This window comes from Siniperca chuatsi, linkage group LG18, assembly GCF_020085105.1.
Source record: "Siniperca chuatsi isolate FFG_IHB_CAS linkage group LG18, ASM2008510v1, whole genome shotgun sequence".
Classification (NCBI taxonomy): domain Eukaryota; kingdom Metazoa; phylum Chordata; class Actinopteri; order Centrarchiformes; family Sinipercidae; genus Siniperca; species Siniperca chuatsi.
The window spans coordinates 7992336-8015312 of NC_058059.1; the positions used below are offsets into that span (position 1 = coordinate 7992336).

General features: G+C 42.7%; 1 protein-coding gene across 1 annotated transcript in view; it reads left to right on the forward strand.

Moving 5' to 3' along the window:
• Positions 1–22949, forward strand: part of rapgef1b (Rap guanine nucleotide exchange factor (GEF) 1b) — a 39191-nt gene extending 16242 nt beyond the window's left edge. Inside the window, 27 exon segments of the mRNA XM_044174470.1 lie at positions 939–1084; positions 1677–1855; positions 3886–4042; positions 4155–4243; positions 4334–4462; positions 4464–4490; positions 5323–5373; positions 5922–6036; positions 6143–6329; positions 7408–7932; positions 8909–9111; positions 11675–11836; positions 13689–13835; positions 14344–14436; positions 15451–15536; positions 15783–15888; positions 16610–16685; positions 17075–17159; positions 18500–18592; positions 19442–19627; positions 20336–20420; positions 20534–20628; positions 20744–20822; positions 20912–21013; positions 21172–21269; positions 21361–21489; positions 21746–22949. Coding sequence (XP_044030405.1) covers positions 939–1084; positions 1677–1855; positions 3886–4042; positions 4155–4243; positions 4334–4462; positions 4464–4490; positions 5323–5373; positions 5922–6036; positions 6143–6329; positions 7408–7932; positions 8909–9111; positions 11675–11836; positions 13689–13835; positions 14344–14436; positions 15451–15536; positions 15783–15888; positions 16610–16685; positions 17075–17159; positions 18500–18592; positions 19442–19627; positions 20336–20420; positions 20534–20628; positions 20744–20822; positions 20912–21013; positions 21172–21269; positions 21361–21489; positions 21746–21896 — 3581 coding nt within the window. The 3' untranslated portion in view covers positions 21897–22949.
• The last annotated feature ends 28 nt before the right edge of the window (positions 22950–22977 follow it).

Sequence of the window (22977 nt, forward strand, 5' to 3'; positions counted from 1 at the left end):
CCTCAGCAAACTTTGGCTTTTGCTCGGCGTAAGGGATGATGAGGATTAGGGATGGAGAGAAAGAACAGAAGGGTGGATATGTGTGCAGCATGTGGATCGATTATGCAGATGAAAGCACTGCCCGGCTGGAAGCCTAGTTTGTGGTGTGTTCCTGCTGGTGATTGCTATTCAGCATTCAGTGTTTTTACGCTGATGGTCGTGGAATGCCAGATCCCACTGTCATTGAGCTGAGGGGAGATTACACCAGATAGAGGTGTAATTTTGTCGCTGATAAAACCCACGCTTCCTGCCAACTCCCACCACTGTTATTATCTCCTGATTCAGTTTGGTGTGGAGATAGAGGGAGGGGTCAGAAAGGTGAAGAGAGACAGCGAGTGAGCAGTCAATTCTCCTGGGATTAACGGAGTGGGTGACTCCTCTCTCCTTAGATACAATCAGCACTCTCTACAGTGAACAAGTGGAATTCTGCAAAATTACTCTGCTATTATGAAGCCTCTCTCAATTATGTACCATAAAGAAATTTTTATCTCAGCACTAACCAGAGTATTTTATTATAACCACACTCTTCTTCTCTGTCCTTGTCTCTCTTTGTGAGCACTCACATGTGTGTGCATACATCTGTGCACATAATGGACGAGGCTCTATGACTGGGCCTGTCCTGCAGATTTATCTTTGGGAACAAAAACTGCATATAAAATGCGGATGTTACAAATATTTACAAATGTATCTTTAATGTTCTCCTTTCCTTAAAAATATCAGTCTTGTTCTTGTATCTCGCTGGTGTTGAGCTCTTCACTTGAGCAGTGGCATTGTGTGATAGTGACATCAACACTTTAGTGTGCATGTGCCGTCTGTTTTTAACTAATGTCTTTTAACCCCTGAGAATCTCTCCCACTCGACTGACCACGCAACTTTCTCTATTTTCCCTCTGTCCATAGACTCGCAACGGTCCCATCTGTCCTCTTTCACCATGAAACTGATGGACAAGTTCCATTCTCCCAAGATCAAGAGGACTCCATCCAAGAAGGGCAAGCAACTGCAGCCCGAGCCAGCAGCCAAGAGTACTGAGAAACCTGCTAATAAGGTGTGCGCCGTCATGTGCCAGAAAATATGTGTGTTGTGGGAAATTCTTCTCTTTCCCACCTTTTTTCTGTGTGTTTGTTTGCCTATTTGTTAAACAATTGTTTTCCTGTCTTATGTTTTGTGCTCCCATACTCCATTGTGTCTGTGTGTGTGTGCGTGAGTTTCCCTGCTGGTTCCCACAGCTTCCCACTCACTGCGGTGACTGGCTACACTACAGCAGGTGTCTAAACCTATAAAGACATGAATGGAACTGGGCCACTTCCTGAATGAACTCCTCCGCTCCCTCTTAAGGCTTTTGGTGTAATGAGTATATTCCCCAGCAGCCCTGCTGCGAAAGACTGGAGAAGCTGAAAGAGCCTTTTGCTGTAGTACCAAGATGGCTCCAAGCCAACTGCGAGCAAACCATGGGAATAGTAGAACCACAGTAGAGAGCCTAGACTGTTGTGATGGTCCAAATACTAAATTTGTTTAGTGATAAGTACTTCACTGCATACTTAGTTTATGGTGTTTTTAAAAAGCTTGTAACATGTTCATCATCATCATGAAAATGATAAGTAGTTTTGTAGTACAATTCTTTTGCTTTTTTCTTGTAGAAGGTTAGTCGGCTCGAGGAGCATGAGAAGGAGGTGGTCAGTGCCCTGCGCTACTTTAAGACAATTGTGGACAAAATGGTCGTGGAGAAGAAGGTCCTGGAGATGCTTCCAGGCTCGGCCAGCAAAGTGCTTGAAGCCATCCTGCCTCTGGTTCAGGTAGAGGCCCGGATACAGCACAGGTGAGTCACATGTTTTTAATAAAACATTAGATAGAAATATTTGAAAACTTTCTTTCCTACTCGCCCCTTGATTTATAGCACAAGATTGAGAATATTTATGTATGTTAATGCATATAAAATATTTAAATAATCCTTTTTTTGACACAGTGGTGTCTTTTGCACAGACTAGAACCTTCAAACTTTTATTTTCCAAAATTGAATTAGAAAATAGTCATTAAGCTCTGGTAACACTTTACTTGGATATTCCGCCTACAGATAGGTTATAGAGTATTTGTAACATTTCAGCTGTTTCGCTGTTGTCTGTAGATGTTTAACAGATCATCAATATAGTATTTGTGATAAGTCATAAACATACTCTAACCGAGATGTTTTTTTTGTGAAACAGTTGAATTGTTGAATCTCAACTACTAGTACTAGTAACTAGTAGTACTGTACTATCCAAGTAAAGTGTAACCTAAACTCTTGCCCTCTGCTTGCTGTTCTTTTCCCGCTATAGATGTACTAATTCACAACAAACCATTTGTTGATTAATTCTTATCATTCTTGCCTCTTGATGTAACTTTTAACATAGCTATTATGCATGCAGAACATGTTAGAACTAGCATGATGTAGGCTACCACTCGCTGAGCAGCTTGTAAAGATTGATAATATGTTGTGACAGATGACATCCCTCACCTCAAAGCTTCCTGGACTTGATGCCTGAAGCCTTTAAAATTCCATTCATGTGTTACTCACTTTTGATGTGGCATGTCATCAGAAATGTTACCTTGGAGGAAGAAAAATGAATGTCACCTTTCAGATCTATTAACTGATACAATGAGTGAATTTTACTTCCTCTCTAGGTAAAGTAAACCCTTTCTGTGAAAGTAAGCCCAGCTGTTTTGTTGGACTGTCAAGACATGTTAGAACTTCTCTGCCATTGTCTTTGTGCCTTTCCCCATCTGTTAGTACAGATGAAGGTATGGAGGTCAGAGGTGACAGATTTTGTATCTCACAGCCCTGTGTTTAAAAGCTATTGATGGATTGTTGCTACAACATTGAGAGGCAGCCATCTCTGGGGATTTGACCTCAGTCTAATGAGTCAAACCCCAATAGGTCACAATAGAAGTTTCATGTTTATGTTTTTTGGCAAATAAATTACTGTACATCAGGTTACTATTGTGTGTTAGTTTTGCCATCTGCTAAATATGCAGTCTACTACAGTGTTAGATTGTCAGCAGTGATTTAAATCAATATTGGTCAAATAAGTAGGTCAACAGTTGGTGTAACTCCTACCCACTGTCTTGGCACACAGTGTTAGTTGATTAAAGTGCTTATTTGCCAAAAGGTTAGTGTATCTATCTGCAAATTCTAGACATACTGACTGGTCACTCATAGCTGCAGACTTTGCACTATTCCTACTTAGTTCACTGTAATCTACAGCCCTTAGCTTGCATAGTCTTTCTTGGTCAAACCTCTCCACCCTTCCGACTGCTCCACTGTCCTTCAAATCTTTCTGCTAACCCCCATAGCTACAGTCGTCTCCTACTCACTGTAGGGCTAAGCTGTGTAGACAAAGTGGATGTATACTCCAGCACTGTGAATCAGCTGCAGCATGTTGGAACAGGCCTGTGCCACACCTTAGTGTTAGGTCTGAACGTACCATTCACTACAGGCAGAAACAACACCCTGCTTCGCCATGTGGTTACACATTCTTCTGTCAGCACTAGCTAGCTTATTTCAACCTCCAAGCTTGTAGTCAGGCATACCTGCACTTCCTCAACAAAAGCCCCCTAAATATGTAGTTTAATAGATAGATGGAAGTGTTCTTGTTTCTACGTGATTTTTGTCACTTCCAGTCTAACATGTGCTTGTCCCTGTGCTTTTTTCACACCCCTCTGTTGCGTTTCCTTGACTCATTCTCCTTTCCGCATCTCTTCCATATGGCACTTTTCTTTTTCTCCTTCCTGAATTCTTTTTGCCTTTTTCCCCCCAATGCTTTATTCTACTCTTACCCTCACTCCAACTCTATTCTCATACCCTTTCAACAGTTCGGCGCTGTCTTCCTGCCATAACCGTGTGTATCAGAGTCTGGCCAACCTTATCCGTTGGGCAGACCAGGTAATGCTGGATGGCATCGACTTGGAGGACAAGGAAAATGTGGCATCTGTCACCAATGTCATCAAAGCAGTGCTGGATGGAGTAAAGGTAGGCCCTTTGCTGATAAAGGAAACGTTGTGGATAGTGTTTTCTACATTCTCCTGTGGTGTTGTCATTGGAGGAGCCACTGAAGCTGACTTTGTTGTCTTTCTATGAACAGGAATTGGTGAAGCTGACCATAGAGAAACAGGAGCAGCCGTCACCCACCACCCCTAACAAACCAGCACCACCTGCAACCACAGCAGAGAGGTCAGTACAAAGCGTACTCTCCAGAATACAAACATACTCATACAGACACTCACAGTAGTTCATTCACTCAGACAGCTTTAATCTGTGTAGCAGCGTGTCATCGGAGATGCCCTTGATAGATCGGGAGAAGGAGGTCTCGAAGAAGACGGCTCCGGCAGCTCCTCCCGCAGAGGCTGCCTCTGACATACCAGATGAGGACGTAGCCCCTCCCAAACCCCCTTCCTGAAGCCAAAATGGCAGAGCTCAGGTGAGGATGACGCACATACTACAACTGCAACTGTAATATTCTGCATCCTCTCTATAGAGAGATGCTTTTTTTGCAATTAATGAATCCAACTCTGAAATTCAGGTGTTGGTTTGGTCAAAGTGAAAGTTAATAATGGGCCAAAATATTAATTCTGTAGGAATTTCTCAGCCAACGGTTCTCGCTGAAGCTTCCACGTTGGCCAAACAGTGCTGCGGAAGTACTGGTACTTCATGGAGCTCTATTTGTTGACATCATAGGGTCTTAAAGGTTTCAGATCTTTGCAAGACTGAGTATGAAATTCTTTCTCATTTCAAGGTTTCCATTTTGTCTCCATCCATTGCGAAGCAAAGATGAGGCTTGATGGTGATGTGGCCACAGAAGCTTTGTGACCTTTTGCACTGTAATCACAAAAGCAGAAGTGGCCATTCTACATTTATTCATCACAGCAGTTTCATTTTTAGTTAAACTTATTTTTAGAACATTTTCTGAAAATATCAAATGAGGAATAAAGAAGGCTTTAGGATGTGGGTATGTAAGGGGTATTTCTGTATATTTCTTTCATTTCACTAATGTAGACCTTTTTTGAGTTTGAAAATCCCAAAGATTATGGTGTATAGTGTATTTTCTGATGTAGTTTGATTTTGTATTTTCCCATGCAATCCAGGTGCTCAAAATTCCACACTCCTTAAAATCTTTCATTATTACTTTCACACTTTAGGCTTTAAATATGGCACTTTGGTTTGTTTGTTGCTCTGTCTCTTCCTGTCTTACTCCTTCTGCTGTCTCTCTCAATTTGTTTCATCTTTGGTTTCCCTTTGGATTCTGGGAACAGAGCACAGTTGAGTGCTGACGCTGGCCAAAGGAGACCCTCTCAGAAGGAGAAGTATGTTAGCCCAATGGATCATCTGTCTCCATTATAACATCCCACCATAGACCCCCATAAAGCTTCTGGATTGGATGAAAGTGTCTTTGACTTGCATGGTTGCATTATCCCAAAGTATGTGTTACCCTGGGCATTCCCTGAAGAATTCATCCAATCAGAAGATCACCCAGTGCATGAGAGTGTGTGACTGACCTATGCAGTGTCTTTTCGCTGGCCTCCATATCATGGTGCCTTATGTTCTGCTCTTTGCCCAATTTTGATCTGGTATTAACTCAGAAAAGAGAGTTTAGGATTGACAAGCAGGGCAGCTTCATGTCATACCTGAGAGAGGCTAACATGAAACACCCTCACTTTCACCTCACTATTCCACAGAAGGGATGATAATGTGTGTGTTCATGTATTCATACATGGATTTGTGTGTGCATACATGTTTGAGAAAGCCGTGTTTTGCGTGCTTGCTTGATTGTCCGTAATGACTTTTCCTTTGGGACAAAAACATCCAACATTCCTGTTATTTTATTCAGCTGTTTCTGTTTATCTTTCAATAGCCCTCCACCAGCTCTTCCCCCTAAGAAGCGTCAGTCAGCCCCTTCGCCTACACGGGTTGCAGTGGTTGCCCCAATGAGCCGCGGTTCCAGCCTGCCCTGCAGCGTCCACAGACAGGTGAGGAGATTATGATCCATTATGGGGTACCTTCAGTTTCAGTTTAAGACCATATCAACATAATGTACAGGAACTAACCAGCAAATGGTCTTTCTTTGTCGTGCAGCAACAGGACTATGAGCAGGAGTTCCTTCAGAGGCGTTTCTCCGGGGGGAGCCAGTCCTATGGGGGCGACTCTCCACGCCTGTCACCATGCAGCAGCATGGGGAAACTTAGCAAGTCTGATGAACAGCTCTCCTCCATGGAGCAAGACAGTGGTCAGTGCTCTCGTAACACCAGCTGTGAGACGCTTGGTAAGACACCAAAGACAAACTGAGGGTTGGGGTTTGATAGCATTTTATCAAATCTGAATTTAGCATTGAACCTGCTTATTTAATCCAAACCATTTTTTTTTATTAGAATTTAATTAGGTGTAGCTTTCATCATTTTCAACTAAGTTCTAAATGACTAATATCAAAGATTCACTTTAGAGCTGTAATAAGCTTTTGTTGGCTGAGAAGATGGACACACTACATCTTTTATTGGTAGCCTAATTAATGTTCACAACATGGAGTTAAGCTACATAAAATTTGAAATGTTGATTAAAAATATCTGACATATTTAAATAAAAGGTGTAGCCTGCTTACTTTTACACCTTATTTTTCGTGAGCTACTTGTTCTAAATACTAAAGATCCCAATGCATAACTATTTACTTGATAAGTTTCAAATATTGATATGATAAGCATTAAAGTTAAAGAGACTCTCCTGCATTTGAAGTGCCACGATCAGTTGATAATTTCTCTAGAGAGGAATCATCACTCTGTTGATCTTGTTGAACTACAAAAACACACAGTCCATTTGCGGTCTTACATTGGCATTACAGAGTGATGTTTCTTTTCACTCACAAACCACACACAGACACCGGCTTGATGACCAGACAATACCTAAAAGTTTCCGTATACTGTAACCGTAATGGAATTAACGTTAGTTAGCTCCAGCTAATATAGTCTACCGCTGGTGTGATTTTAAACGCTGTAGTCCGTGCTGGTTATAAATAAGAAGGCTACTTATGTTACCCAAATGTTTTCTATATGGCTCTTTGCTATTCAGAAAAAAAGAGGGAGGAGAGATAAAAGGTTCGATAGGAGATTTGTTAGTGTCAGAACTTATTGAATCTAGGTATTTTACCAACAGGGAACCAGATCCAAAATGGAAAAAACTATCTGAACCCAACCCTTAAAAAACCTTTGCTAATGTCCATTGGGTCATTAGCACCTTCACAACAGGTGAAATGAAAACTATTAAAGTTAAAAGCTACACTCCAGTAGAGGGTTCAATCTGAACGTATGATGATCAAAATGTAATCTGTACCCTTTTCTCTACCTTTTCAGACAACACAGAGAATTACGACCCAGATTATGACTTCCTCCACCAGGACTTGTCAGCTGGGGATAACCTGCCCCCAATACCGGTAGGAGGGTGCCTGAGCCCCCTGCCTGAGTCTCACAGCGAGTCTTCTTCCCCAGTCCCTGGTCAGCATCCCTCACATCCCCGCTTCAGTGCTCCTCCACCACAGCAGCCACCAGAATACTGGACCCCGCAACCCAATCAAACCAATCCCTTACAGTCCTCCCGCATCAGCGCGCCCCCTGCCCTGCCCCAGAAGAAGAGACGCAGCACCCAAACATCGCCTTTTCCGGACGGCGGGTCCAGGGTGCTGTATGAGCGCTACCCCTCCCAATATGACAACTTGTCTGAAGAGGAGCTGCACCCTACACCGCCATTCCCCCTTTTCACACCCATCTCACCCATGCCCCAGACAAATGGGGGTGTGTTTGTCACCCAATACATAGCCAGCGAGAATGCAGATGTCCCCGCCAGCCCACCACCACTGCCAGAAAAGAAAAGCAGACACAGTAAGTGAAGGAAACTGAGGGGATGGGGACGTAATGTGGGAGCAATGAAGGCAAGGAAGAAGAAAGACCTTTAAATGAGATGACTGAGTGGAGGGCACAGAGGCAAAGGGAGGGACAAAGAGGCTAATGTAGGGAAGAATAAGGGAAGGGGTGATGTTGATTTAGGAAGGGACAGTGGGACATTAGCTGCACTTCGTCATCAGTTCATTGAAGCATAGCTTATGTCAAGGAAATATTCCACTGTGAATAGAGGCAGGAAGTGAATACCAGGATGTGCTACAATGGGTCCGGCTCCAGGGGCACGGAGGGCAACATTTGGTCATTTCCTGACACACCTGCTACATCACTTCCTCTCAAGCTACTGTATTATGTCATTCCATACAGTCAGCCCTTTCTTCAGTTATTTAAATTACATATCACAATGTATGACTACATGCATGTATGATTTCAAGTGTTCAACTGCCTTGAAGTCAGTTTAAAGGGACACAACAGATTTTCAGTTCAGTGTACTGGTCATGGTTTACTGGTGAATACTACTCGGGCCTGTGAAAATAGTTTTTAGAATTTTTTGCAGAAAGCCTGCTTTACACACTGGGCATGTGGAGCTTGAAAGACATGGGTATTTACATTGCATTGTGGAAAAAGTGGGATCAAGTCTTTTTGGAGTTTGACCCATACTATGGACAAAAAGTCAAGATATCTCGTCCATTGTTGCTTCGATTTGTACCGTTCTTTTAAAAATATGTCTCTTGTAAGTCTCCCAACTTTGTGAATGTGCAATGCTAAATTATTGGATTGCCCCTTTAATGAAAAGTGAGGGGTAATTTAATCCAAAATGGGATATATGAATCTTCAGAGGACAATATTTACTGTTGGAAAAAGTCCATTCTTGACTCAGTTTAGTTTAACGTCAAAACTCTCAGCAAAAAAAACAACAAATAAATGTTTTATAATATTATCCATCTCCCTCCTTCAGTCCTCCAGTACATGCAGTTTGTAGAAGACTACTCCGAGCCGCAGCCCTCTGTGTTCTACCAGATGCCACAGAGCGAGAGCATCTACGAGCAGCGCAACAAGCGCTTCCAGGAGGTCTACGGCTTCAACGACTCCTTCAGCAGCACCGACTCAGTCCACGAGCCGCTGCAGCCTCCAGCATTGCCCCCAAAACAAAGGCAACTGGTAAGAAACCTCTCCATGTGTACAAATATGATGACTGTGACACTTTTGAAGAACCAAAACCAGTTACTTTGATATTGTGCCATTTCTCATAAACTACCAGGCTTAAAGTAAATAAGTGTCTTCTGCAAGTGGGTAAAAATAAATAGTTGGGTTAACTAATTTGGACTGTGTGAGCAAAGCTGTAATTTAAATTCCTGAAACTGTTCAGTTCATTTTCCTCAAATTTAGACCAAAACTTTGAGGCTGTGGAGCCTTCATTGATTGCACTATTCAGAGATTATACCTAAAATCACATGACAAAGAGTGTTGTGAGGACAGGGATACTGGCACATGGGAACAATATAAACAACCCTCTGCAGTAGAGATCAGTGCTGGTCCAAATGTCTTCATGCTTTATGCTGGCTGGGAAGGAAAGAGTGGGAAAGAATTCAGATTGCATTTTCTGGGGCTAAAGTACATTCCAACGGTAATCCTCATCAGTTTTCTCTCAAGCCTCTTCGTATCTTGTTATCTCTCTCACCTATTCAGCTCCTCCTCCTTACTCTCTCTATCTCCCCTCCGCGCCGTTTTTGTTACCAAAGCAGGCGCCTGTGCGTACAAGGAGGTGTTTGGTTGTTAGTGGGAGATAAGACCAGCCTTTATCAGCCCCACATCAGTTCCAGTCCACTTATCTTAATCTGGGTCGGTGTCTGGGTTAATTGAGACAACTGTCTGACACAGAGTCAGTGAGGAGAGGAAGAGACACAATAGGATAGGTCATAGCAGGGGAGGGCACACTGTGATGGGCCATGTGAGTTTGAAATTAAACCTTTAAAGACCCTGAAAAATTCTTCTTCATACTACAGTATGAGTGATGAGGTCCTACACAAACACACTATTTTCGGCCAGAATTAGAACAATTTTGGTTGTTACTTTCCGTTAGATATTTGTGCATCTCTTTTTTTTTTTTCTCTCAATGCTCTGCTCACTGGTTTGAAGTGGGAGGGGCTCAGTTAGAAAATGGTGATGTCACTACTTCCGTGCACCAATCACAGCAGAAATTGAATCGGAATCTGATGACAGCTGTTCAAACCACACAGTCCTGATGAAGCAGATTAGCTGAGTTTGTGAGTGTTAAACTTTTAATAAGTACTACCTAAAGATGTTTTTTAACCTTGATTGTTGCTTATGTAGTCCTGAATACTTAATGTTACGGAAAAATTACTTTTTAGGGGCTTTAATGTACCTGGTGTATTTCCCATAAATGTGTCCATTGTGACTCTATGGGTCGTGCAGCCCACCTCCATTGTAGAGACTCTGGGATATGAGAACTTGCAAAAAACAACCTACTGTATATTAGGGAAGCTGCACAAACCTCCTACAACTTAAAGTAATCATTTCAAATGCTTTTCTGTGAGTCCAACTGAAAGTAAACACAGAAATTAGCTCCCTAGAATAGCCATGTTGGCTAATGGACAGGCAACAACCCATAGTCACAACGGCCACATTTATGGGAAATATACCATAATTTCCCTTTTAATAATCATCACTGTAGAGCTACAAAACCAGCAAAACATTGCATGTTCAGTAGATGGCCCATGGTTTGCCAGATTGTCACATATGAGACATGGTGTCCTATTTTCCCTTACTAATGCCTGCCATACATTTTTGAAGGTGATAAATTGATCTGTGGTTGGCCCAAAGCTTTGAAGCAATGAAGAAAGTACATTTGTGGACAGTAAACAGATGACACTCCTCTCCAGGGTATAGCTAGATGTACAGTGTCATATCCCAGTGAAGAAAATAGACTTTGTGGCCACCTCAAAGAGTCTTTCTTCTTTCTCTTTGTCCATTGTCCTCTCTCTGCCACCACAACTGTGTATTTGGAGCCCTGTGCCCAGCTTTTATTTTTATCATTCTTTTGTCTGAACATACAGTTGAAATGGACTCATCTCTGCTCCTGCCGCAAGGCCTAATCTGGCCTCATGTTTTGGACTTGATGAGCTTGTGGCCCAGTGGAATAAGCCTGTTTGCCTCCTCCATAAACCCATGTTCCAGGCTTACACGCTTTGGCGACTTTACACGGCTTTGCAAAAAAAAAAAAAAAAAGTCATTTCAGCTGCTGTGTGGATAAGGAAATGAGTGGGGGGGGACAGAGCGGATAATATTGGCCCTGTTTAGAACGTGTTGTAGTTGGCCTGGTTTCTGTAAAGCCTCTAAAGCTCAGGACATTAAAAGAAAGTTCATTGGACTGTCACAGTAGACATAAATGTGTGTAACCTGTACATTTTACATGACCCTGTAGTAATTGGGGCTTTCTAGGAAGCACTCTAACTTAGACATAAACATAGTCAGAATCCTCCTCAGCTTTCACCACTTTGACTTCACTTCTCTGCTGCTGAACTTTGATTAAATCTGCTCTAATTCAGTCTTGCTTACTAGTTTAATCAACTGTCCCCTTTTTTTCTTTTTTCTCCCTTAACACCCTGTTTTCCCCCTTTGCCTTTCTCATCCCCCATTACTCTCACTCCCTTTCTTTTCTATCTTTTCTACCTTTCTTTCTTCCTCTTTGTTTCCTTCTTAGGCCTCCCACTCTTCCTCCCCCTCTTCCTCCTCCTCCTCTTCTCTCTCCTGCCACCTCCAGCCGTCTGTAGCGGCCATGGAGGAGGCAGGCTCTGGGCTGGGCCTCAGCATGTCTGTTTCTAACTCCTACCTGATTGGCCAAGCATCCTTGACCACACCCACGGTGAGTCGTTCGTCCCCCCCACTTAATCCCCATCCCTCCACTTCCATATCTCCACGCCGGTGTGGGTGCTGTGTGGTCCTGGACTGGTCCAGGGGCGGCTTGACCTGTGTGTGTGCTCCATATGTGATCCAGTCTGTTTGCCTACCCCTGCCTCTTTGAGGTTTCTGATGGGGCCCTCCCTCAAGTGTCGTGGTTTGGTTGCTGTGTGGTCCTTTTGTTCATCCACCCATCCATGTGTGCATTTGTTTTGACAGTGTGAATTTGTTGTTTTGTTGTGTGTTTTTTAGCTGAGGCATTAGATATGGTGTTATTAATGTGTGCTTTGTGTGGTCATGAGTGTGTGCAGTTATTTGTTGTGGTTCTATGCAGCCAAGTTTGTGTGTTGCACTGAAGCATTCCTCCACATGACAGGTAATTATTTGCCCCTTTCCCTCTTTTCAGTTTGCCTTAGAGTTGCAGTGAGTGAGTTGTGTGTCTGGAGCAGTTCATGCAAATATCACAAGAGACTGTCAGGCCTTTGGTTTGGGGATTATAAATAACAAAGTAGCCCTTTGTTGGTGTAACTGGAATGTTTCAACCATCAACAGGTTCTTGTTAATGAATTAGCTTGCGGTTAATCAATGCTATACTGACCCCATAGCGGACCTGGTTATGTGGTACAGTGGTTTGTCAGTATTGTGGGGGGGGGGGGGGGGTTGACCCATGATGACCCATGATGACCCATGATGACCCATGATGACCCATGATGACCCTGTGGTGTGCGAGGCACCCTAAGACACAGTGTGGATCTCCCTCAGGATATCTCCGGTTTATGCAGCACCAGATGGACCTGATGGAAAACACATTCCTCCTGTTTCTGCTCCTCTTCCTTCCTTTCCGCTCTCCTCCTCATCTTTTTTTAACCTCCAGCGTCAGTCTCTATCCTTTTTATAATTTTCTCCTATCTGGTCTAGTCTACCCTTCACTGCCATGCTGTAACCTCCTCCCCACCCAAATGCACACACACTTCCACACCTCCCATTTTTCTGTTTCTGTGGAATGTTTGCATTCCTCAACTCATTGGGGATGTCATGGTGGAGGTAAGGCAAGCCAGGAAAGCTGCTTCGCATATGTTGAGTGGAAAGAGAAAGAAATACTTAGTAGTTAATTTTAATGTGGACGTATCTCTCCCACTGAGTGTGTTGCTTCTGAGTACACACAAGATTTCCCAACTTCATCAGTATTTTTAAGACTGCTGCTACAAAAAAAGGGGAGAATGAGAGGCCTTCATTTCTAGCTGATCCTGCGTGTCTGTGCATGAACACATGCATGCATTTGTATGTCAGCTGAGTGTGTGCAGTGTGTATCAGTGATCTGTGTATGCACCGCTCTATGCTGGTATGCTGAAACAGGGCTGATATGAGCTAACGTGTTAAAACAGGTTACCACTACCTCCCTGCAGACAGGCATCTCCTCAGCTGGCCACACACACATTGTTAAGACCTCACTTGTCTTAACACATATACATACTCAGAGTTAATGCTAGCTTATATAGGTATTTCCCTGTTAAACATTTCTGTCTTGCCACCTTCCATGGTATCTCACTGGAGAGGTTTCTGTTGCCACTGATTCCTGTTTTGAATTTTTTTGGGTGTGTGTGTGCAGTGCATTTCATGTTCAGGCACATCACTCTCATAGTCCAAGCTTAATGGAGGTGTTGGAGAATGAGGTGAACACTTTTTTCCCCCCTTCTGCTTCCTATTGTTCAGCTTCTTTTTCTATCTGCTCTGGCTTTACCTCTCTGATCCTTTAGTCCTGTCTTTTATTTTATTTATTTTTTCTTTCCTGCTTTCATTCTTTCCACCAATCACAGAGCTTGGACCAGGTTGCCTTGACCAATGCCACCATTCTGGATGGTAGCGGGGGTGGGCCCAACGGTTCCCTGGCTGGCTCAATGGGCTCTGTGGCTGTCTGTCTTCCTTCTGAGTCTTCTCTCACTGACTCTCTCCACACCTCAGCGGTGAGCTTACAAAGGATAGATGTCAGAAGCACAAGCAGGATACTTATATGAACCAGCTCTCTAAGACCGATAATAAAATGTGATCCTGGACCCCTTCCCTTGGCAGATTGGTGTGAGATTACAACAGTTTGGTGTACAGTATTGTTGCTCAGATGATAATATAGTGACTCATTGACTTAGTGGCATCTTGTTGTCATTATCACTGCCCACAAACTGTCTGCTGTCTGATTATTGGTCTTACAAGAATCCCAGTAGAGCATGTTGCACTGCATGTTCTTTTTTGCCAGTAAATACTATTACCTTTACAAATGATGCACTCCAGTGCCATCTGGTGGTCATGATGATACTGAGCTGGAAAACACACCGCTCACTGTACAATACCAAACCTCGGCTAGCCGCTATCTCTCCTCCTTAGCCACATATTCACACTTGACGTCTGTTAGCAAACGCTCTGTGCCCCTCTCCGCTCCTTTACGCCTTGGTTTGTGTCCCTCATCTTTTCCCGTAGAGCGAGTGCGCAAATGACGAGGGCGGGGAGGGGGAGTACGTCAACTTGTACTCGTCCAGCCAGGCCAATGGGGAGCTGCCTCTCTCCCTCAGAGTAAGTAGCTGACCGCCACGAGTGAAAGGTCAATTCCATTTACACGTCCCATCACTTCAGGAGATGAATCAATTTGAAATGCGTTGAGGGATTTGAAGAAAGAAGGCCTGTTTGACTGGCAGATATAGCCCGCACCAGTCATCTGTTGTAGTGAGCAGCTCTTATTGATTCATCTGTTGAACTGATGGCGCTGAAATGGAATGTTGAATGTAGCCAAACCTGACTGAGCATGACTTCAGGTTCACGGGTTTGCCTGCAAGGGACTTATGTTTTGTGGTTGGTGTCTGTGGAAAAGATGTCCATTTGTATGTTGTTCTGACTGCCTGGCCGGTGATTGCTGTCTCTCTGGCTGCGCTTCAACTGTAACGAGCATTTAACCTTGTTCAGATCTAACACATGACATGTGGCTGCTCCAAAAGGGATTCTTAGTGGTTCACCGTTTTTCAATTTTCCAATAACATTCCCCATAACAGCTTATGTGCACCTGTGCATGTGTGACAGCGTACGTTTGTGTGTGTGTGTGTGTGTGTGTGTGGTTGTGTTTGTATTCCCTTGGGCCAGCGTGTGCGTTCGAGGTGTATTTCAGGCATGTTTGGGTTGTGTGCGTGTGTGTAAATGTAAGTGAGAGTGACAGAAAAAGAGATAATGTATGGATGTGCGACTGTATTTGTAGTTTTACATTTGGTGCAGTTTCAGTGTGTATGAGTTCTACCATCCTGGTGTCTTTCTGTTTTGGGTCTCATCTGTTGGGTTTTTCCTGTTCATACTGAAGAAAAGCTTTAAACCTAATCCAACTAAACATTAATAGGGATAACATCCTTTTGTAAACTTAGTGATGTAGGCATTTGTACAAAGCATCCATCCTCCCCTCCACCAAAAGTGGTGCATGCATTGGTGGTTCATACGATCTCATCAATAGCCAGCCTTCTGTCACTGCATAAAACCATTCATCAGTGATGTTCCATGTAACCCACAGCACAGGCGTTGATTATTGCTTTTCCATCAACTGATTAGGAAACAATCACAGCTGACGATGTACTTCAAGACCCCACCCCTCAGATGGCATCCACCAACAGCAAAGAGGCTTTGGACAAGGAAAGGTAAGGGTCATAATGTCAACATCCTATAATTGAAATAATTGATTAATTGTTTTTTTCTCTAAAATGTTGGAAATTTGTGAAAGAAAAACATTAAATCCTCACATTTGAGAAGCTGAAACCAACGAATGTGTTCCATTTTTGCTTGAGTAAGCAGTACAGCTTAGGGACACAGATAAAGTCATTGGTGTCTCAGAAAGTTGTGTGTTTCTGTGCGTATGAAAGTCATGTGTGTGTTTTTTGTTTTAGGAGGCAGAAGTCAACAGAGTCGGCTGGCAGTGATGAGGAAGACGTGGACGAGCTCTCCCTCATAGACCACAAGGAGATAATGAACAGGATAACACTAAAACAAGAAGTAAGACAACCACCATTGCTGATGCTGTTTTTAGGAATCTGCTGTGATAGAACTGTGCAGCACCAGCATACAAAACACATTTTATCCTGTTAGTCCAGCGCAGGCTAAAGGTCACTCTGAGTCACTCAGATGTGAAATCAAATCCTGAGATGCACCACTGATAGCCATTGCTGCCCTCTGGAGTTAAGTCTCTGAAATTGCAGAGCTGAAATTGACAAACCGCCCTCTTCCTACGCCGCCTCCTCCTTTGTCCTGTGTGGTGCAGTGTGATAGACAGATGTGTGAAAATGCTGCTCGCCACTCTGCAAGGTTAGGGGCAATGTGACAGAAATGATTTACAGAAGGAAATAGGGGGAGATCAGAAATGGAAGGAGGAAAGATTCATAGCCTGAGATGACATATACAGCTGTTACAGAAGACATATTGCAGTGGTGGTGCTTTTATCATATACATGTCTGACTTTTTCTTCGTCATCAGAGGGGCTGGTGCAGGACAGGGAGAGGTGGGGGCCTTTCAGAGGGGTGGAAGCAAAAAAAAAAAAACAGGCAGAAGAAGAAAAGGTGCAAGCTACATTTTGGGCTAGCCTGCATCACTCCACATCAACTCTAACCACTCTTTTCCTCTCCTGCTTTCAATCTCATCCACTCTCTCTCCATCTTTCTCTCTATTGTTCATTTTCTCTTATTCTTTGCGCATCGCTTGCTCTCCTTAATTATCCCAGAATGATGATGGGCCAGACGTTCGTGCTGGATCAGGAGATATTCTATTAGTCCACGCTACAGAAACAGACCGCAAAGGTACAGTACAGAACACATTAAGACTCTTACTCACCTCATACATTTGTTATGTATAGTACAGTGTGTTACTGGGCTTCGGGGTCACTGGTACAGCTTTGTTTTACTAGCTTGTCAGACCTGCAATCATTTTTATATTAAATTAAATCGATTTATTTTTATTCTAGTAAAGTGTGATTCTTTAGTTTGACTGATGTGTTAATACTCTCCTCATCTGAGTAGCATTTTAAATAGCCTCAGTCTCTCTCTGGTTCAGTAATTTGTGATGTGTCAGTCTGGGTATGTAGCCTTCACGTTTGACGATGCGTTTTCAGCTTTAGTTAGTTAATTGGGAACTCTGGCTGCACTTCAACTGAAATATACTGCTTTTTTCCTCTGTTTTTTCTTGACAGATCTTGTTTTGTACTGTGAAGCCTTTCTGACTACATATAGGACTTTTATAACCCCAGAGGACCTCATTAAGAAACTACACTACAGATATCCTTTTCAGATCACTCAACGTGTCACTCTGAGCTGTTTTGTTGGCAGAAGACTGTTTTTCTTGCCAAGTGATTTTTTAAAAAATCCTTATTTATCAAGGACAGACTTTTTTTTTCTTGTTTGCTCTCATTCAGCTCTTTCAATTACAAGCATTCATAGATGGAGACCTCAAGAACAACCGTAATCCTCTCCTGATGGATACTGAAGTCTGAATTACTACTGAAAATATTGGGACTTTTTGTGATTGTGTGCCTTGCTTAAATGGCACCTCAAGAGAGCAAGTGAACTTTTCCCTCCAAGATTTTCCCTGATATGATCTAAAAAGCTGGCTCTCCATTAGCCAACTTCCAGGTGTAATGTTTTGTCACTGTTGTTAGCCATGCTAGCAGCATAGCTCTAGAAGTGGCTTGGTCGGTCTCAACAACTAGATGGATTGCCATGAAACTTGGTACAGACATTCATGGTGCTCAGAGTATGAATGACTTTGGTAATCCCCTGAAGTTTCTTCTAGCGCCACCAGCAGGTCAAAGTTTTTACTTAACCTGTGAAATATCTCAATATCTACAAGATGAATTGGCACAAAATTTGGTACAGATATCCATGGTGCCCAGACAGTGTATACTAATTACTTGATCCCCTGACCTATCCTCCAGCGCCACCATGAAGTTGACATTTAAGTGAAATGTCTCAACAACTGTTGAATGGATTGCCATGAAATTTGGTTCAGACATTTGCATCCCCTCCAGGATGAATTTTAATCACTTTGGTGACCTCTGACTATACATCTCAAAATTTCAGAAAATAATTGTTCTAGCAAATGTTAGGATGGTGATACGCTAAACTAAGATGATGAACATGGTTAACATTATACCTGCTAAACATCAGCATGCTAACATGCTCACAATGACAGAAGTGAGCATGTTAGCATTACGCTCAAAGCAGCGCTGTAAGTACAGCCTCACAGAGCAGCTAGCCTGGCTGTAGACTCTTAGTCTTGTTATGCAATGATTGCTATGTAATGATGTATGTAGAACTAGATTGTTTACAAGAAACCACAGTTTTTGTGTGTTTTGTTCCCTAAATTGGAGTATATTTTATACCCTAAAATAATATTGAAAATAAGTACATTTGTTGGGATAAAAGGTAAATAATTATTGAATTGATTTGTAGAACCACAAAATGTCTGTATGTATTTTAAAAGAGCCAAACTTCACACATCTTGTCTCATCACTTGATGAAGCATCACAAACATGCAAGAGTTTGTAAACTGTTAGCTAAACGTTATTGTACTTTTTAATCCACATATATTATTTACATTGTCCTTGACCACAAAGCACATACACCAGGTTCTGCCACAGTCCGGACACCTTCAAGAAGCGAGTCAGCAAGAACACATTCTTTGTGCTGGTTCGTGTGGTGGATGAGCTGTGGTGAGTAGGACTCGTTATTTTTGTCCTGAATCTGGGGAAGACCTTTTCATAGTGTGTGCTGCACCTCCATAGGGAAACATGTTTCCAAATAGATGTGGACTATGGAAAATTTGTCTCTTAGTGAATTAATGAATAAAAGCATGTGTACGTTTCGATGCATGGATATTGCTGGTACTTTAAATAGGACTGTGTATGGCATTATTCTGGTTTTGCATGTAAGCAAGGTTTGTAAAGAAATGTACTCTATGACCACACTATCTACTAGTATCTACCAAGACCATGGTTCTCAACCTGGGGTTCAGGATCCCCCTGTTGCACACATGGTCAGAAAAATAAACATAGTCTAATTTTGCTTTAATTGTGAAACAGTTGATAGTACTACTTCTTCAGGTCTATAAAAATAATTCAAACGACACTCTTAAAGTTAGACTTCTAAAAAAGGGGTTGCTTCGCTTTAAATGTTCATGTTGGGACAAAAATGTTGGGAACCAGCGTACTAAGAGAAGCTGGTTATTGACACCTGTAGGCAAACTACATCATGTAAACTCATGAATGATTGATTTGATGCTGGGATATAACAATAAAAGTAATTCCTCAGTCATATTACGCTACTAACGATGAATTGCAGCCTCATATAATGTTTATTCGAACTCAGTCATCCTAAGAGCTTAATTTATTGTTCTGCTGACAGCTATAATCAGAAAATATGTCCCTTATTCAGCAAGAGCATCCGGAGAGCTCTTATGGTCATAAACATGCACATCCGATCATCAACAACCAATTGAATTACTTTCTTCTTTCGGCTCACAAATTTTAATCATTTCCTTATTCTCTTCCTCTGTCCTCCAGCTTGGTGGAGCTGACAGAGGACATCTTGAAACAGCTGATGGACCTGGTGTTCACGCTCGTGTGCAATGGCGAGCTCAGCCTCGCCCGTGTGCTCCGCAAGAACATTCTGGATAAGGTGGAGCAGAAGAAGCTGCTGCGCTACACAAACTCCCTCAAGCCGCTCGCTGCCCGAGGGGTCTCTGCAAGGTACTGTGGGGGTCAGGGGTCAACTTTATCTGAGACTGGTATGGGATGTGTTGACAGTAAATGCAGTGTAACGCTACTCTTAAGCCATTCTTATGGCTCAGTAGCCTTAAGGATACCAGGCAGTGTATTGTTTATGACAATCAGAAACCACAAGATTACTTAAATTGATTGTGATCCCAGATGAGACTCATATAATGGCTCCCCTCAAATGTTTGATGATGTTTCCAATATTGAGACACACTGCATAACTCTTCTCTAGTACACATGCTTGCGAACATTTTTAGCTTTCTTGCCTTCATCAGGGCGGTGTCTGTCTGAGGTTGTTTCCGGTTTTGTGCCTTTTTAAAGGGTTGAATCGCCATTTTTCATTACAAAGCAGCACATTTTGCACACTCTTAACCAAATTTTTCAAAAGAAAGAATTCTCAAATAATTTCCATCTCTTAATATTTATGGATAACTAATTTAGTTTAAAAACAGTTTAACTTAGTTTGTATTCCATAACAAAATGAGCTTCAAACTCTGAGGTTCATTTTCCTTTTACAACATGACCAGACTATATGTAAAGCAAGTTAGCTGCACCACAAGGAATTACCATGATAGACTGGAAAGACTCATTTGTATTCTTTTCAGTCCTGTGGCTACAACCCATTTGCAATGTAAAAGTTAAAGCTGAAAACATCACCTAATAGTTTGTGTGTCCTAACAGGCCTGGAACTCTCCATGACTTTCGCAGTCACGAGATTGCCGATCAGCTCACTCTTCTTGATGCTGAGCTCTTCTATAAAATTGAGGTACAGTGGCGTCTTTTGTGTTAATCCTCTCAGCATTTGTTGACATTGATTGTGTTTTGACACTGAGCTCCACAGAGTCAACCCCAGCTTTTACTCTTCCCATTTTCCTTCAGATTCCCGAGGTGCTGCTTTGGGCCAAGGAGCAGAATGAGGAGAAGAGTCCAAACCTGACTCAGTTCACAGAGCACTTTAACAACATGAGCTATTGGTAAGACCAAAAACTACAAACTTCATGCCCTCACATGTGTCACAGCTGTCTGTCATTGGTATTCCCGGCTTTCCTCTTATACCATCTTGCTCTCATAAATGTTGACACCACACAGGGTCCGCTCTTTGATAATCCAGCAGGAGAAAGCCCAAGACAGAGAGAAGCTGCTTCTCAAGTTCATCAAAATAATGAAGGTTAATCACCATAGACTTAAATATCCTATTTGTCATGTAATTTCCTTGTTGTTCAACACTATAATATTTATACAAATTTCTTCTTACAGCACTTAAGAAAGTTGAATAATTTCAACTCCTACCTGGCGATATTGTCCGCCCTAGACTCTGCCCCCATCAGGAGATTGGAGTGGCAGAAACAGACGTCGGAGGTGAGAGGATTGTGAGGTTACGATGAGAGGAGTTACGTATCAGCATGTTAAAAAAAGAGAGGTGTCATGTCCAAAGATGGTGTAGTTGTCAAGATCTCTGTCTTATGATGTTTGTCACTTTGCTCTCATATAACACTTCCTCCTTGTTCTTCTCTCAGGGATTGGAGGAGTATTGCACGTTGATTGACAGCTCCTCCTCCTTCAGAGCATACAGAGCTGCTCTGGCTGAAGTGGAGCCACCATGCATCCCGTACCTGTAAGTGAATGAATGTTTACGCGCACGTTTGAACTCATAACTTTTTTTTTTAGCTGAGTCAGAACTTGACATGACTCCTCCTCTCGTCCAGGGGTCTCATTCTCCAGGACTTGACTTTCGTCCACCTGGGGAACCCTGACCTCATTGACGGGAAGGTCAACTTCTCCAAACGCTGGCAGCAGTTCAACATCCTGGACAGCATGCGGCGCTTCCAGCAAGTGTAAGTACACTGGGATGAAGTTATAGGATGAAAAACTGCACGTAACCTTGATATATTATTAGAACCTTGTAAACATCCATCACAGTAATAAATGTCATCATTTCTTTGCCACTGGCAGGAAATACAATGTATGCCTACTTTGTTTTTCATTAAATTTTAATATCATAAAACATTGCTATCATCTCCACACGGGCTATTTGTTCTCTCACTAATGAATCACTGCATTAATCAAAACCTCGACCACTTCTCATCTCAGGCATTACGAGCTGAAGCGCAATGAAGACATCGTCTCTTTCTTCAACGACTTCAGTGACCACCTGGCAGAGGAGGCTCTGTGGGAGCTGTCGCTGAAGATCAAGCCCAGGAACATCACCAGGCGCAAGACGGACCGCGAGGAGAAGACCTAGGGCTTGTTGGCCTCCGAGACTGACCTCCAACTGTGCTTCGTGACACTAACTCCACTTTACTACAGACTGAAAGAAAGACGAATGGAAGCTATCCGCTGGAGCTAATGGGAGACTCATTGTGGGGAATGCAAAACAAACTACAGACAACTAAAGCGTGGCCGAGGTTTACAAAGAGCTCTGCTGCTCTGGGAGATTATAATTGGGATTACTGTTGCTCTGGCGTTTGGACGGGGAGAGATTCAGTGACTATGATGAAATGGGAGGAAGCCTGATGCCAAGGAGGAGTGAAGAATCACACAGAGCGGACAGGGAGACGCTACGGAATTAACCAAAGTCTGCTTCCTGGACTCTCTGTTTTAGAGTGGAGCTGTTGCGTGTGCGTGAGATTGAGCTGAATGGTCCATTGCTCTCCGAGTTGCTCCTTCCTCTTCCTATATGTATGTGCCATTTGCTGGTCATCTTCTGCAACAACCCTCTCCTTGACTCATGAGTTGCCCTCAAACGGCAGAACCTCGAGAGCTGCCTGCCCTGAACTATGACATAAACATGCAGGCTGCAGACCTGAGAATCTGTTGGGGGATGTGAGAGGATGACTATTAGAGACTGAGTTTGTTTTGAAACATTTTGTGTAAGAATCATGTATGGTTATGAAATGTATTATATACAGTGCTCCTTTTGTTCTTAAAAAGGATGTTTATGCTTATGAGAAGAGCTTAGCTTCTCCCAAGTGCCATACATATGTGCACTAAAAAAAGCAAAGCAAAAACACAAAAAGATAAATTACTAAAGATGCTGTGATCTATGTGTCATACTGAATCATTGTGTGCCGTGTTCAGGTGTAGAGAACCATCAGGCAATCACAATCATGTCCCAGTCATGTCGTTGCGTGAAAGAGTGTTTGTGTGTGACTGAAGTCCTCCGTGACTTGTGTGTTTGTCATTTCAAAAATGTGCTGTGGTAAATCATTTTGATTCCTTTTTGGGATAATGGTCAAAACCAACACATCACACTGTGCTATCAAACTCCAATAAAACAAACAGCTCTGTTTCTATACACACTGTGTTGGCCAGAAGCCTCATTT